Below are 17793 nucleotides of genomic sequence, written 5' to 3' on the forward strand. Positions count from 1 at the left end.
ATGGTTTTGTGAAAAGTATGTAACAGGCAGAAGGAATCATCGCAGGCTCCATAAAGTATATACATATATTCTAGATAAGGACGACGAGCTGAGTCGATATAGCCCTGTCTGTCTGTCCGTCAGAAGATATAAGAGCTAGAGAGCTGAAATTTGACATGCATACTCGTGTATACCATACGCAGTACAAGTTTATCTAATTTTTTCGATAACTCATCCGATTAATATTTTATCGAGAATAATCGAAAATTTGTTTTTTGCAGCCTAATTTAAACACTTTTAGACCTGGAGACTGTGTATATACAGTTAATGGATACGAAAATTTTGTAATTTGTAAAAAACGTATTTCAAGTACTAAAGACTTGTGCTTTGGAATGTACACACATTTTCACCATATGATTACGTCTTACATCTGAATGTTTCATAAAGATAGTCTTACTAAAAGATAAATTTTTTAACTATAAAATACTCATAATATTGCCCACACTGCAGCGCATCCCAACCGCGGTCGCTGCTAATTGCGCATCAACAGAGCGCGTGACATACGTGCGTGTGGATGCGTGTGTATGCATGTGTGCATAAAAGAAGTGCAGAATGAGTAGAATATCAGCTTCGAGGGTTCAGGTTATCTCCCAGTCGAACAGTCTCGACTAGAGCCTTCTTACTTGTTAATTTATGTAAATAGAAATGTTTGAGTTGAGAAAACTGACAGTAAAAACAAGTAAGAAAGCTCTAGTCGAGCCTGCTCTACTACGAAGTCCCCTGAACTCTTCTAGAGAGACATAGGCATGCACGCATAAGCACGTATGGCCTGCAGCGTGGGCTTACTATGGGAACCTCATTGTTTAATAACTTTTCTTGTCGATGGACTATGCAGCTTTTAGATCGTGATTATAACATTGAAATATGTGCCAAAGCACAAGTCTCTAGTATTTGAAATAAGCCTTTTACAAATATATGGGAGAGAGGTGAATATAGAGGTGGGGGGCAAATTTTAACAAAAATCGAAATTTTATAAAATACATATGAGTCAACATTAAAAATTTAAAGATTCTACCTCTTAAGGTGTAGGAGATATAATTAAATAAATTATTTTTGATAAGATTTTTAATCGATAAAAAGATAACGGAATGAGTTATCTATTTTTATACCTTGAACCCATTGAAAATGGGAAATCAGGGTATAATGGTTTTGTTAAAAGTAGGTAACAGGCAGAAGGAGGCGTGGCAGACCCCACAAAGTATATATATTCTTGATCAGGGTGACAAGCTGAGTCGATTTGGCCCTGTCCATCCGTCCGTCTGTCCGTATGTTTGAACGCGTCGATCTCAGAAGATATAAGAGCTAGAGACTTGAAATTTTTTCCTATGTCCGTGTATTGCACGCGCATATCGAGTTTTGCTTTAAATATCGATAAATTGCCCCGGTTTTTTGTTATCGATTAAAAACATTATCGAAAACCAGTAATAATCTCCAAATTTTAAATGTATACTTATATGCATTTTATACAATTTCGGTTTTTGTCAAAATTTACCCCCCCACCCCTAATTCACCCCCTGCCCATCACATTTGTAAAAGGCGTATTTCAAATACTAGGGACTTGTGCTTTGGCAAATACATGCATATCCATGTTATAATAAGTTTCATGAAGAAAGTACATCCACGAGAAAAGTTATTGAACAATTAATTTCCCATAGTAAGCCACCACTGCAGCCCATGCGTGTTTAGGCGTGGGTGCTTGTGTGCGTGTATGTGTGTGTGTATGTGTGTATGATGTGTGTGTATATGTGTGTCTGTATGCTTGTGTGTGTATGCGTGTGTGTGTGTGTGCGTGTGTGTGTCTTGTGTAAGCAGAAAGTCGCGAAAAATGATTAAAACAGCTATTGCTCGAAGGGTTCAGGGGATCTCGTAGTCGGGCAGTCTCGACTAGAGCTTTCTTACTAGTTTTTTTATACCCTAAACCCATTTTCAATGGGAAATCAGGGTATAATGGTTTTGTTAAAAGTATGTAACAGGCAGAAGGAGGCGTGGCAGACCCTATAAAGTATATATATTCTTGATCAGGGCGACGAGCTGAGTCGATTTAGCCCTGTCCGTCTGTCCGTCCGTCCGTCTGTCCGTATGTTTGAACGCGTCGATCTCAGAACATATAAAAGCTAGAGACTTGAAATTTTTTTCCTAGGTCCGTGTATTGCACGCGCATTTTGCGTTTTGCTTTAAATATTGATAAATTGCCCCGTTATTTTGTTATCGATTAAAAACATTATCGAAAACCAGTAATAAATTTATATCTTCTACACCTTTATTGCTAGAGTCTCCAAATTTTTAATGTATGCTTATATGCATTTTATACAATTTCGGTTTTTGTCAAAATTTACCCCCATCCTTAAATTCACCCCCTCACCCTCACATTTGTAAAAGGCGTATTTCAAATACTTGAGATTTGTGCTTTGCCAAATACATACATCTTCATGATATAATCATAATCTAAAAGTTTCATGAAGGAACTACGTCCACTGGAAAAGTTATTGAACAATTAAGTTCCCTTAGTAAGCCACCACTGCAGCCGATGCTGGTTTATGCGTGGGTGCGTATCTCTGTGTGTGTCTGTATTTTGTAAGCAGAAAGACGCGAAAAATGATTGAAACAGCTATTGCTCGAAGGGTTCAGGGGATCTCGTAGTCGGGCACTCTCGACTAGAGCTTTCTTACTTGTTTTTTTTTTTTTTTTTTTTTTTTGGGAATAGCCCAGATTATAATTTTGAGTTCTTTTTTTCACTACACTAGATATTATATCCCTTTCATAGATATTATTATTAGATATTATATCCCTCGCCATCTTGCTCTTCTGCTCGGTTTTTTCGGGGTTTTTTTTTTTTTCATAGCCCTAACCTCTGCACAGCGCGTATGTACATGTGACCTTTGCTGGCCTAGAGGTTAGGGGTATAATATGGACTGCAAAATAAAAACCCGAATTTAGTCTCGTGCAACTAAGTTTATTAAATTAATTTTTTACTAAATACCTGACTTTAGTTGCCTGCTCGCGCACTTCTTATTGCCCACGCATACAAATGTCACTGACTGACCAGCTGTTGGTGACAATGGGCCAGATTCAACAAGTAAGAAGGCTCCAGTCGAGACTGCTCGACTAGGAGATACCCTGAACCCTCTAAGCTGATATTCTAATCATTCGGCACTTCTTTTATGCACACCTACATACACATGCATCCACACGCACGCATAAGCCCGTGCTCTGCTAACGGCGCAGTAAGCAGCGACTGCGCTTGGGCTTGTCACCTACATATTTCTAACTCCAAGCGATTGAGTGCTGCTCGAATTCAGCACTCCCCCCCAAGTACAAGCCGACAAGCTAAGGACACCAATTTTTTAATGTGGATTTATATGCAATTTATACAATATCAGTTTTTGTTAAAATTTACCCTCCACACCTATATCCACCCCCTCACCCACATATTTGTAAAAGGCGTATTTCAAGTACTAGAGACTTGTGCTTTGGAATGTACACATATTTTCATTACATGACCACGCTCTAAAAGTTTCATAAAGATAGTCAATTCAATTGTATGCCTACAAATGAAATTATTTAAAAAATAAATCCTCATAATATTGCCCACACTGTAGCGCAGCCCAAGCGCAGTCGCTGCTAACTGCGCAGTCAGCAGAGCGCGTGATTATACGTGCGTGTGTATGCATGAGTGCATAAAAGAAGAGCAGAATGAGTATAATATCAGCTTAGAGGGTTCAGGGTATCTCCCATTCGAGTAGTCTCGACTAGAGCTTTCTTACTTGTTGTTTTTGTGCAATTGCCGACACCACGCAAAGCGTATGTCATAAGGCTTTAGTTAACTATTTCTAGAAATCAAGAAGCCCTGAGCCTGAGATAATTGAAAGCAGAAGTAAATATATCTCTTTGGCATTGGTCAATCAATAACAGTCAGTCAATCAGAGTGAGCCCTCTTACTTACGCCTATCTACGTAGATTGGTTTAAGCCTGTTATACCTGTCTCGTGTCGGCTTTAAGCCCGAGCACAACGCAATTACTAGCCTCTAGAGGGTATACATAGCCAATGTGTGTGCGTGGTGTGTGTGGCTGCTTGTGTCCTTTTGCTGCAATAACTGTAAATGACAAACAAATGCTCACATTAAATACGTTGATCCAAATCGGTATAAAGTCCACAAAAGAGGCTCTGCAGAACTGAAATTAAAGTGAAGCGAAGCGGGACGAAGAGGATGAAACCCAACAGAGCCAGCAGCACTGTCCGGGGTAGAGAGTGTTGCCCGGGGCATTCATTCTAACGGACTGGCTCGAACACATACAGTGCGTCATTTATGCGGGCTCACAAATACACACACGCTCACACGGACGGTCAGGTAATAGGCTGCACTTTAAAGCAAGCACACAACAAGAGCACCCAAACCCAGTTGTGCAGTGTACACGACTGACTATACACGACAGGGCTAGGCATGGCTGGGCAGGACATGACGCCCAACCGGAAACCCAAGCTCAGTGTGCGCCCAAATTTCATCAGGTATATATAGGCATTTTGTTACAAACCTACAAATATGCCATTTATTTCATCGTTCTTAACTGTAGCTGTGTGTGTGTGCGTGTGTAAGTGAGTTGGCTGCTTGTCTGAATGCCTGTAAATGTCACGGGCCGGCACACATGGAAAAATATTTTAATAACTACTCGTACTCCATTTGCCGACCAAATGTTTTCATTAGACAACAAAAACAGTATCTGAACACTGAAGCTGGACGAACTACCAGAGCGAGACGGAAGAAACAAGAACAGAGATGAGAGAAAGAGAAGCAGGAAAATAACAATCGATTGTGTACAGAAAGTGTTTGCGGCACTTATATCCTATACTATTGCATCACCGAAAAAGGCCATTTCTATTTGTTTTTATACCCTGAACCCATTGAAAATTGGAAATCATGGTATAATGGTTTTGTTGAAATGTATGTAACAGGCAGAAGGAGGCGTGGCAGACCCCACAAAGTATATATATTCTTAATCAGGACGACGAGCTGAGTCAATTTAGCCTTGTCCGTCTGTCTGTCTGTCTGTCCGTCCGTCCGTATGGTTGAACGCGTCGATTTCAGTATATAAGTTAGGACTTTCGACAATCTAAGGAGGCTGGAGAGTCCAGTCAGACATTCAAGGGGAGAACCTAACCAGTTGAACTGATTTAGTTCAGTTCATATACTGGACTAGAGAGAGGTTAGACCTATTGTTCCAAATTATATAAAATATATTATTTCATTGAACACAAAGTTGTTATATATTCACAAGAACCCAACACAGCTTCCCCAATCACTACTACTCTAGTGTGGGAGCGCTTAACTTATATAAGAGCTAGAGACTTGAATTTTTTTCCTAGTTTCGTGTATATCACGCGCATATCGAATTTTTCTCTAAAAAAAAAATTAAAAACATTATCGAAAACAAGTTATTTAATTATATCTCCTACATCTTTAAAACTACAGTCTAAAAACTTTAAATATAGACTTATATGTATTTTATATAATTTCGATTTTTTTTTTTTTTTTACCCATAGATTTGTAAAAGACGTACATATGTCAAATACTAGAGACTTGTGCTTTGGCACATGCATGCGTTTTAATGTTATAATTACGATCTACAAATTTCATAGAGGTAGTCCATCAACAAGAAAAGTTACTAAACAATTCAATTCCCATAGTAAGCCCACACTGCAGTCCATGCAAGTTTATGCATGCATGCCTATGTGTTCATAGAAAGACGCTAATAATTATTGAAATATCAATTCTTAGAATGGTTCAGGGGATTTCGTAGTCGAGAGTCCCGACTATAGCTTTCTGACTTGTTCATGTTAAACTAATTGCTTCTTGTAGAGAAAGTCTATGCTTAGAAGACTGTGGAACTCAGTGCAGGTCAAACAATGCATTAATATCTATCCATATATGTATATATGTACCTTTCACATACAATTAGCACAATTCGTATACTCAATTCGAGAACGTTCAATAATCTATTTATTAGGCATTATTGAATTTCATATCCCAGATAGTAATATTTCTCCTACTGGAAGAGATTCGAATTATAATTTGATTTGCCTTCAAGCGTTGACAGTGTCTAGTGCAAGTAAATATATTTAAGTGAAGGAAAAGCTTCTAATGAAATCGTCTGTTTAATATTATTTTCAAGCATACTCTATTACGGTTCAGAATACTGATTCCGAAGACAACTAACATATTTCAAATCGGACCTTACAATATGAAATCAAGATATAAAATGTAGATGGGAATGTGTGTATGTGTGGATGCATGCGTATATATACATGTGTTTTTGTATGTGTGCAGAAAAGAGCGCAGAATGATTGGAATATCAGCTTTAGGCAGGATTCAGTGGATCTGCTAGTCGAGTAGTCTCGACTAGAGTACTCTATCTAACTTGTTTCATTTACTGAGTATGCGAAAAACTACTTTCCTGAACGATCTTCATTCCACATTTCCTGTCGATAGACACTAAATATAACGATCCAATTTAACAGCAACAATCTATGTAGGTAACTTAAAAACTGATGATTATAGTATATTTCATATTTGTGTATATTGAATAGTAACTTTGTTCAAATCTGGCATTGAAATGATTCGACTTATCTTTCTTTTAGAACAAATGCAGTTAAGCTTGTTTCAGCTCTGCTGCACATTCAACTGCTCAACTTTAGCCATCGTTATCATCGTATTTCTCTGTTTGGTCATCATCAGCATCTAGTTATTCTTTATTATGACCATCAGTATCGCTGGTAATCGTGAAGCGAGAGACAGTCGAAAGCATCCACACAGCATTGTTATTATTTTTAAAAGCGATTTTCGCATCCTATACGCAGCTGTGCTCGTTAAAAGCACAAACAAAAAGCCGGCACAGTCGAACGATACCGGGAACGTTCAACTGGATGTGCACATTGGATATTGGATTGGAAGAGCGGTATTCGCAAATGCCCCTATTCCGCTCCTCCCCTATCACCCCCCATCACCCTCCCCCAATTCCTTCTCAATCATCCATTGCCACATGAGCATGGACAACAGTTAGCGCGCTATGTAAGTCATTTATTGAAAATCCACTGTAGTGGGCAAACAGACGAGACAGCCGGGCTGAGCTGCCGAATAGGGTGGACCGAAAATTCGACGGGAATAGCTGGGCAGCGGCTCCCGCCCAAGTATGACAAACAATAGCCAAATGGCGTTTTCCTACAACAACAATTTTTCAATATGCTTCAGCCAAAATGACCAAAAAAGTTGGCGGCCAGCATGATGCGGAAAATGTGCTGCCCCACAGTGGACAGAGGAAGGGGAAGGGAAAAGCGGGCATGACCAGAAGGGCAGAGCTAGTGGGTAAAGAGGAAATCGAAGGTTCGGCCATACGTTGCTCTTGTTATCGTTTCTGTGGCTGTGACAATTGTTATTGTTGCTGTTGTTGCAGTTGTCGCTGCTGTAGTTGTTGCTGTACATCGTTATTGTTTTTATACCCTGAACCCATTTTCAATGGGAAATCAGGGTATTTGTTTTTGTTGAAATGTATGTAACAGGCAGAAGGAGGCGTGTCAGACCCCATAAAGTATATATATTCTTGATCAGGGCGGCGAGCTGAGTTGATTTAGCCCTGTCCGTCTGTTTGTCTGTCCGTCCGTCTGTCCGTATGTTTGAACACGTCGATTTCAGAAGATACAAGAGCTAGAGACCTCAATTTTTTTCCTAAAATGACCGTGTATACAACGCGCGAAAATCAGTTATAAAATTATATCTCCTACAACTTTAAAGCTTAAGTCTCCAAATTTATTTTAATGTAGATTTATATGCACTTTATACAATATCGGGTTTTGTTCAAATTTACCCCCCACCCCTATATCCACCCCCTCCCCCTCACATTTGTAAAAGGCGTATTTCAAATACTATTGTGCTTTGGCAAATAAATGCACATCAATGTTATAATTATAATCTGAAAATTTCATGAAGATCGTATGTCCACAAGAAAAGTTATTAAACAATTAATTTCTCATAGTAAGCGCACACTGCAGCCCATGCGTGTTTAGGCGTGTGTGCGTGTGTGTGTTTGTGTGTGTGTGTGTGTGCGTGTGTCTTGTGTAAGCAGAAAGACGCGAAAAATAATTGAAATAGCTATTGCTCGAAGGGTTCAGGGGATCTCGTAGTCGAGCAGTCTCGACTAGAGCCTTCTTACTTGTTATTATTCCGCATTGTGGATGGGAGGCCAGTGGCAGCGCGCTGCTGGCCAAGGCTAAGAACATTCATAGCTCGATTGTCGCTGCCATTAAGTAAGCATAAATGTTACAACAACAACAACAAATGCGCATATCCTCGATCCTGTTCGGCTCGCTGAATGTTTGCCTGCTGCCTTTGCATTTAACCCAGTCTCTGCCTCAGCCTCGGTCGCCGGGTGTACTCGCTCTTGCCTAGCCCTGTCCGTCAGCCACCAATTCTCGTTTAGCCAGCTTCAACTTCAGCTGCTGCACGAACTTTAAATAAAAATTAGTTGAATATAAATTTGAATTTGTGACATTTGGCCTGTCGATGGTTGCAAGGGCCATTCGTACTCAAAGTGGAAATGAAAATGGGATTGATGTCAATTGTATGCGCGTACAAACATACATACGCGTCTGTGTAAGGTATATAGGTATAACTGCTGTACCGATAACGATATTGTGCCACATATGAATATTCGATTCTCATCTGCAATGAATTACATTCGTTATTCAATTTCTATTTCGGTTCAGATTTTGATTTTGATTCCAATTCGATTCAATTTAATGGGCTCAACGACCACAATCCCATTGGCAGTGCGAAAATATGTTTAATGCATTTCAAATGCAATTCTTTACGTCTTATGTTGTGTGTCTCGCAACGTGAACCCAACTGTGGAAATGCTTACACTGAAAGTAAGAAAATAACAATACGATAACAAATTCTTTCGATATGATGGAACCATATGTCATATGATGGCAGTCCGATGATAAGTAGGTGCTAGCACTTGTTAGGCACAACCTAGTCATGAGGATTCATACAATTATAATATACAATGGAATCCGGTTATAACGACGCTCAAGAGACCGACGATTTTACGTCACCAGTTTGTCTCTCTCTTTTTATACCCTGAACCCATTTTCAATGGGAAATCAGGGTATAATGGTTTTGTTAAAATTATGTAACAGGCAGAAAGAGGCGCCCGTCCGTCTGTCCGTATGTTTGAACGCGCCGATCTCAAAATATATAGGGCTAGAGACCTCAAATTAAAATGTCCGTATATATAGTGTAGTGTACGGGTTTGACTAAGTTGCGACTCTCTCGACGAGAGCGCTGTATGTCGCCTGCGGATGTTATGTACAGGCTTGCTTTATGGCGTGTAGAAGGCTTCGAGGTGCGCACTCTTGCTATGCTCGTATCTAGCTCGCCGGATTGTCGGGGTTCTTCTCCACCTATTCTACACTATTGCACCCTAACACACTTTAGTTATAGTGCGCTTCAGAAACAATATTTCGAGAGTGACTGTATTTGGACCAATGCGCCGACACGCAATATTAATATGGTAAACTTAACCATGACCTTGACTGACAGAGAGACAATAGGTGTTGTTCGTCCCTCGTCTCTACCCTCCCTACCTTGACAATACTATATTTTAGTTGTATCATCCCTAATCAAGTCTATAAGGACTATATTACACCTTACACGATCCTGGCATGGATAGTCGACAGACCAAAAAAACTTATGAATTCATATTCATTTCCATCATTTTAATTCAGTATTAAACAAAAAAAAACTAATCAACCGTCAGAAGACCATGACATGCTAAGAGAGAGGTGTGATGGGGAGATAATAAGGTTTTCTAATCAATACTACTCTATACTTATGTGTTAATACCTTCTCTTACATTCTAATTATGTTCGTTTACAATATTTCTTATTATCTACACATTTAGTTTTAACTCTAGTGTTACATTTTTGTTTTCATTATAATTTTATAATTCTTTCATTATACCCTGAACCCACTGAAAATGGGAAATCAGGGTATAATGGTTTTGTGAAAAAGTATGTAACGGGCAGAAGGAATCATCGCAGACTCCACAAAGTATATATATTCTTGATCAGGGCGACGAGCTAAGTCGATTTGGCCCTGTCCGTCTGTCTGTCCGTCCGTCCGTCCGTACGTACGTATGTATGAACGCGTCGATCTCAGAAGATATAAGAGCTAGAGACTTGAGACTTTCTTTTCCTAGGTCCGTGTATATCACGCACATATCAAGTTTTTCTCTAAATATCGATAACTACTCTCGATATTTTATTATCGATTAAAAACCTTATCGAAAGCTAGTTATTTAATTATATCTCCCACACCTTTAGAGCTAGAGCTTAAATGTAGACTTATATATATTTTATACAATTTTGATTTTTGTTAAAATTTACCCCTCACTCCTATTTCCACCCCCTCACCCTCTCCTTTGTGAAAAGCGTATTTCAAATACTAGAGACTTGTGCTTTGGAATGTACATACATTTGAACATTATAATTATGTTCTGAAAGTTTCATTAAGATTGTACGTCTAGAAATTATATTATTCGACAAATAAATTCTTATAATGCTGCCCACACTGCAGCGCAGTCGCTGCTTATTGCACAGTTAGCAGAGCGCGTTCTAATACGTGCGTGTGTATGTATGTATGCCAGAAAGAAGTGCAAAGTGATTAGAATATCAGATTGGAGGGTTCAAGGTATCTCCTAGTCGAGCACTCTCGACTAGAGTCTTCTTACTTGTTTTGTTTTGTCTTACTTCATTTTTGAATTTTGTATAATTTCTTTCATTCAATTAACATATAAATTCATTATAATTTAAATATTTCCAACTACATTACTGCAAGTATATTATGGTTTATGTTTATGTTTTTTCCATATTTCTTATATACTTTTGTTTAAGTCTATCAGAGTTAGATTTTAGAGAGCTTTATATTTTTCTTGTTTTCTTATCATTCAATTACTTACACAGCGTTTTTATTGTTTTTATATATATATCTGCATACCGTTGTATTCCTGGGCCCAAGATGACGATAGCATGTTGATTTTAGCTGCTGGGGTTAAAACATTATAAATAAAAACATAAAGGCCTCTTGATCTAATTTTTTTTTTTTTTTTTTTTTTTTTTTTTTTTTTGTTTTGTTTTGTTTTATAAAAACCTTTTCAGAGCAGCGCATAGTCTGCTCTGGCTACCTTCGCTGTGTTCCTGCATTAGCGCATCAGCTGACGCAATGCTCTACCTTCCGTCGGGTCCTTACTTAACTTATGTATTTGGACAAGGCCAAGATCTAAATGAGGTTGTCCTACGTCATGGTGTAGGTTGTTTTTAGAGATCCCGATTTCTTTTTTTCTGGTTGTTGTGGGTGGAGTCTCTCTTTTGGCCGTTAATGAAATCTTACGCCGTCGAGAGTTAGCTCCGTGTCTGTGAGGGTATCTTGCCTTCGTGGTAGGTTAATCTGCTGCGCAGTCAGGTCTTTTATTTTATCGCTGCGTGCCATTGACCGCACGAGTCATATAAAAAAAACCAACTACTCTTTCGCAGTCTTTGCTTTGGTGATAGCTCTAGCTATTGAGCTAAATCAAGGTGGTCACCTAAATTAATGAATAATTAGCGAATTACAAACACTAGTATTTTAACGTACCTATTGCCAAATCACTAGACATTTATTTAAATGGTTTGCTGCTCGCACTATCCACGGATATAATCTTTTTGTGTAGTATAATAATTCACCCACGTTTTGCTTTTAATTTAATATATGATCTGAACGTCGCGTCTGCTATCGTCAAAGATCTTTTCAATTATGATCGGCAGCTTAGCTAATCACGAAGATTAAGTGGCGTTAAGCGCAGTCGCGCGATCATCTATTCTTCGTCTGCTTGCGGTACAATCGTACGATCATTAATCTGTGCTTGCGGTACAATCGTACGATCATAAATCTGTGCTTGCGGTGTAATCGTATGATCTGTATGTCTTGCGCTATGCGAATGATAAACAAAGATAGATAACACCAATGACCGTAGGGTGGCTCATGACATACCGAATCATATTTTATTATTTGTTCCCACTATTCTGTGTTTACAGCTATAATTCGAATTGTTATTTATTTTCGGTCACTACAATAGCACGGATATCGAGTTTATCTCTAAAAATCGATAACTTATCCCTTTATTTTGTATCGATTAAAAACCTCGAATATCAACTATAAATTTATATTGAAAAGGGTAAATTTGGGTAAATTTTAACAAAAATCGAAATTCAAAACAAGTAAGAAGACTCCAGTCGAGACTGCTCGACTAGCAGATACCCTGAACCCTCCAAACTGATATTCTAATCATTCTGAACTTCTTTTATGCACACATACATACACATGCACTTATAAGCACGCGCTCTGCTAACTGCGCAGTAAGCAGCGGCTGCGCTTGGGCTGCGCTGCAATGTGGGCAATATTATTACAATTTATTTGTTGAATAATTTTTTTTGTAGATATACAATCTTAATGAAACTTTCAGAGCGTATTCATATGGTTAAAATGTTTTTTACGAATTGGTGACGAAGGGGGTGTGGTATCCAACATCTGTAAATTACAAAATCTTTGTATCCATTAACTTTATATACAACGCAAATTTGAAGTCTCCAGGTCTAAAAGTGTTCAAATTAGGCTGAAAAAGCTATGTCGATTTTTCGATTATTCTCGATAAAAAAGTTATCGGATGAGTTATCGAAAAATATGATAAACTTGTACTGCCTATGGTATACATGAGTATGCATGCCAAATTTCAGCTCCCTAGCTCTTATATCTTCTGAGATACTTTTGCTCATACGGACGGACAGACAGACGGACAGGGCCAAATCGACTCAGCTCGTCGCCCTGATCAAGAATATATATACTTTGTGGGGTCTGCCACGCCTCCTTCTGCCTGTTACATACTTTTAACAAAACCATTATACCCTGATTTCCCATTTTCAATGGGTTCAGGGTATAAAAAAAACAAAACCCACAAAACAAAAAATATATTTGTGATCTGTGGGCCAACGATCATACCACGCTGAATACATCGGTCCTCGTCCGATCACCGAAACGACAAGCAACAAAAACAAACGTCCGAGAGAGTGCAGCGAGGCAACAGAAATAAATACATCGGCCACCAAAAAAGAACTATTTCACAAAGCCAGACAATAAACAAGTAAGAAAGCTCTAGTCGAGACTGCTCGACTACGAGAACCCTTGAAGCAATAGATATTTCAATAATTTTTCGCGTCTTTCAGCTTACACAAGAAACACGCACACACACACACACACGCACGTACGCACACACAGACATACATACACACACACACACACACACACGCATACACACACACACACACACACACACACACACGCATACACACACAAACGCACCCACGCATAAACACGCATGGGCTGCAGTGTGCGCTTACTATGAGAACTTAATTGTTTAATAACTTTTTTTATGGACGTACGATCTTCATGATTATGATTATAACATGAATATGCATGTAATTGCCAAAGCACAAGTCTCTAGTATTTGAAATACGCTTTTTACAAAAGTGATGGTGAGGGGGTGAATTTAGAGGTGAGAGGTAAATTTGAACAAAAACCGAAAATTTGAGACTCTAGCAATAAAGGTGTAGAAGATATAATTTTATAACTGGTTTTCGATAAGGGTTTTTATCGATAAAAAAGATCAGGATGAGTTATCGATTTTTAATGATAAACTTGATATGCGCGCTGTAATTACAGACATTAAAAAAAAAAATTTGAAGTCTCTAGCTCTTATATCTTCTGAAATCGACGCGTTCATACATACGGACAGACGGACAGACAGACGAACAGGGCCAAATCAACTCAGCTCGTCGCCCTGATCAAGAATATATATACTTTGTGGGTTCTGTTCGTCCGTCTGTCCGTATGTATGAACCCGTCGATTTCAGAAGATATAAGAGCTAGAGACTCTTATTTTTTTAAATGTCCGTATTTACAGCGCGGATATCGAGTTTATCATTAAAAATCGATAACTCACACCGATCTTTTTTATCGATAAAAAACCTTATCGAAAACCAGTTATAAAATTATATCTGCTACACCTTTATTGCTAGAGTTTCTACATTTTTAATGAATGCTTGTACGCAATTTATGCAATATCGGTTTTTGTTAATTTATGGACTCCTGAACTATCGACTATCGATAATAAAGTTATATTGGATAATTATCATTATATTGGGCAATTTATATTGGATAAATATCATAATATTGGGCAATTTATATTGGATGAATATCATTATAATGGACATATGCACACTGTTCTGCACGACGCAGATATTTAGATGGGGAAGAGTTAAGACTATCGACAATCTAAGGAGGCTGTAGAGTCCAACCGGTACCCAACCGGTAGAACTGATTTGGCCCAGCTCATATTCGGACTAGAAAGAGTTTAGATCTATTGTTACTAAATTATATAAAATATATTATTTCATTGAACACAAAGTTGATTATATTCACAAGAACCAAACACAGCGTCCCCAATCACTAGTGCTCTAGTGTGGGAGCGCTTAACTTGTAGGTACCCTAAGTTCAAATATTTTAGGATAAATATTATACACTGTAGAAGTCAATGAGTTTCTTATTGCATTTATATATTTAAATACATACTTATATCGAAATTTAAATTTTCAACCGAACTAAATGTGCTTTTTATACCCTGAACCCATTGAAAATGGGAAATCAGGGTATAATGGTTTTGTGAAAAAGTATGTAACGGGCAGAAGGAATCATCGCAGACTCCACAAAGTATATATATTCTTTATCAAGGCGACGAGCAGAGTCGATAAAGCCCTGTCCGTCTGTCCGACCATCCGTATGAGCAAGCCGAAGATATAAGAGCTACAGCTTCAATTTGGCATGCATACTTATGTATACCATAGGCAGAACAAGTTTATCATATTTTTTCGATAACTCATCGGATAGATCGATAAATTTATTTGGTTTCTTCAGCCTAATTTGAACACTCTTGGACCTCGAAACTTCAGATTTACTGAGTGAAGATTTTGTAATTTACAGATTTTGGATACCACGCCCCTTCGCACACAAATACGTAAAAAACGAATTTCAAGTACTAGAGACTTGTACTTTGGAATGTACACACATTTTAATCACGCTCTAAAAGTTTCATTAAGATTGTAAGTCTACAAAAGAAATTATTCAACAATTAAATTCTCATAATATAGCGCACACTGCAGCGCAGTCTAAGCGCAGTCCCTGCTTACTGAGCACTCAGCAGATCGCGTGATCATACGTGTGTGTGGATGCCTGTGTATGCATGTGTGCATAAAATAAGTGCAGAATGAGTAGAATATCAGAATGGAGGGTTCAGGGTATCTCCCAGTCTGAACTGGAGTCTTCTTACTTGTTTATTAGTTTGGTTCTGGAATGTATCTAGTCGAGTACTCTAGTTTTCTTTCTTGTCTATATTTACATATGTCTGTGTATAACTAGTCTCAACTCCTAACTCCCAACTCATCTACTTCTGCATCCAAACCCCACATCTACTTCTGCAACTACATCTATACCTACACAACCCCACGACTACTTTTTCATCTACATCTACATATACCCAAACCCACATCTACTTCTGCATCTACATCTATATCTACCCAATTCTACATCTTTTTCTGCATCTACATCTACCAAACCCTACATCAACTTCTGCATCTACATCCTCATATACTCAACTCTACATCTACTTCTGCATCTACATCTGCTTAGCTCCACATCTACTTCTGCAGCATCCTCTACCCAACCCCACATCTACTTCTGCGCCACATCCACACATACTCAGCTCTAAATCTATTTCTGCAACTACATCTACCCAAACCCACATCTACTTCTGCATCTACATCTAAATCTACCCATCTCTGAATCTTTCTGAATCTACACCTACAAAACCGTACATCTGCATCTACATCTACATCTGCTCAACTCCTCATATACTCTTGCATCTACATCTGCTCAACTCTACATCTACTTCTGCATCTACATCTACCAAACCTTACATCTACTTCTGCATCTACATCCACATATACTTAATTCTTAATTTACTTCAGCAACTACATAAATATCTTCTGCATCTACATCTACATCTACCCAACCCAAAGTCTACTTTTGCAACTACATCTATATCTACCCAACTCTACATCTTTCTCTGCATCTACATCTACCAAACCGTACATCTACTTCTGCATCTACATCCACATATAGTCAACTCCACATCTATATCTATACCTACACAAACCGCACATTTCCTTCTGCATCTACATATACATCTACCAAACCCCACATCTACTTCTTCATCTACATACACATATACTCAGCTCTTAATTTACTTCTGCACCTACATACATCAACATCTATCCAAAACGCACATCTACTTCTGCAACTACATCCACATATACTCAACTCATAATTTACTTCTGCAACTACATCAACATCTATCCAAACCGTACATCTACTTCTGCATCTACATCTCCTTCTGCATCTACATATACATCTACCAAACCGCACACCTACTTCTGCATCTACATCTACCCAACTCCAAATCTACTCTTCCAACTACATCTATATCTACCCAACTCTACATCTTCTTCTGCATCTACATCCATATATACTCAACTCTACATCTACATCTGTGCAACTCTACATCTACTTCTGCATTTTCCTCTACCCAACCCCACATCTACTTCTACAAATGCATCTACATCTACCAGACCTTACATCAACATCTGCATCTACCAAACCTTACATCTACTTCTGCATCTACATCCACATATACTCAACTCTTAATTTACTTCAGCAACTACATCAACATCTATCCAAAACGCACATCTACTTCTGCAACTACATAAACATATACTCAACTCTAAATCTACTTCTGCAACTACATCAACATCTAACCAAAACGCACATCTACTTCTGCAGCTACATCAACATATACTCAACTCTAAATCTACTTCTGCAACTACATCTACATCTACCCGAACCCACATCTACTTCTGCATCTACATCTACCAAACCTTACTTCTACTTCTCCATCCACATCCACGTATACTCAGCCCTAAATCTATTTCTGCAACTACATCTACATAAACCGCACACCTACTTCTGCATCTACATCTACCCAACTCCAAATCTACTCTGCCAAATACATCTATATCTACCCAACTCTACATCTTCTTCTGCATCTACATCTATATCTACCCAACTCTACATTTACATCTGTGCAACTCTACATCTACTTCTGCATTTTCCTCTACCCAACCCCACATCTACTTCTGCAACTACACCAACATTTGATCAACTCTACATCTACTTCTGCATCTACATGTCCTGCATCTACATATACATCTACAAAACCCCACATCTACTTCTGTATCTACATCCACATATACTTAACTCTTAATTTTCTTCTTCAACTACATAAACATCTATCTACACCGCACATCTACTTCTGCTTCTACATCTACAAAACCTTACATCTACCTCTACATCTACATCCACATATACTCAACTCCACATCTACTTCTGCAGCTTCCTCTACCCAACTCCACATCTACTTCTGCATCTAGATACACATACACTCATCTCTTAATTTTCTTCAGCAACTACATCAACATCAATCCAAAACGCACATTTACTT

At 38.4% G+C, this 17793-nt stretch overlaps 1 protein-coding gene across 4 annotated transcripts in view; it reads right to left on the minus strand.

Moving 5' to 3' along the window:
• The window catches only part of LOC6586276 (mitochondrial import inner membrane translocase subunit Tim13), an 83465-nt gene that overhangs the window by 6094 nt on the left and 59578 nt on the right, over positions 1-17793 (minus strand). The window contains exons 1-3 of one of the 4 annotated variants that reach the window (XR_006357342.1): positions 11724-12105; positions 11241-11673; positions 11050-11135 (exon numbers count right to left, since the gene is read on the minus strand). The exons of 1 other annotated variant lie outside the window; for it this stretch is intronic. Coding sequence is in view for 1 of the 3 variants with exons in the window: in XM_032733208.2 (XP_032589099.1) it covers positions 8242-8308 (67 nt within the window). In the remaining 2 variants the exon portion in view is untranslated. Of the gene's footprint in view, positions 1-8241; positions 8524-11049; positions 11150-11240; positions 11674-11723; positions 12106-17793 lie in introns of those variants that run through there. 2 more of the 4 variants (XM_044009204.1, XM_032733208.2) reach the window with 2 other exon arrangements.

The sequence above is a fragment of the Drosophila mojavensis genome, unplaced genomic scaffold (genome assembly GCF_018153725.1).
Source record: "Drosophila mojavensis isolate 15081-1352.22 unplaced genomic scaffold, ASM1815372v1 contig_136, whole genome shotgun sequence".
In the NCBI taxonomy this organism is placed as follows: Eukaryota; Metazoa; Arthropoda; class Insecta; order Diptera; family Drosophilidae; genus Drosophila; species Drosophila mojavensis.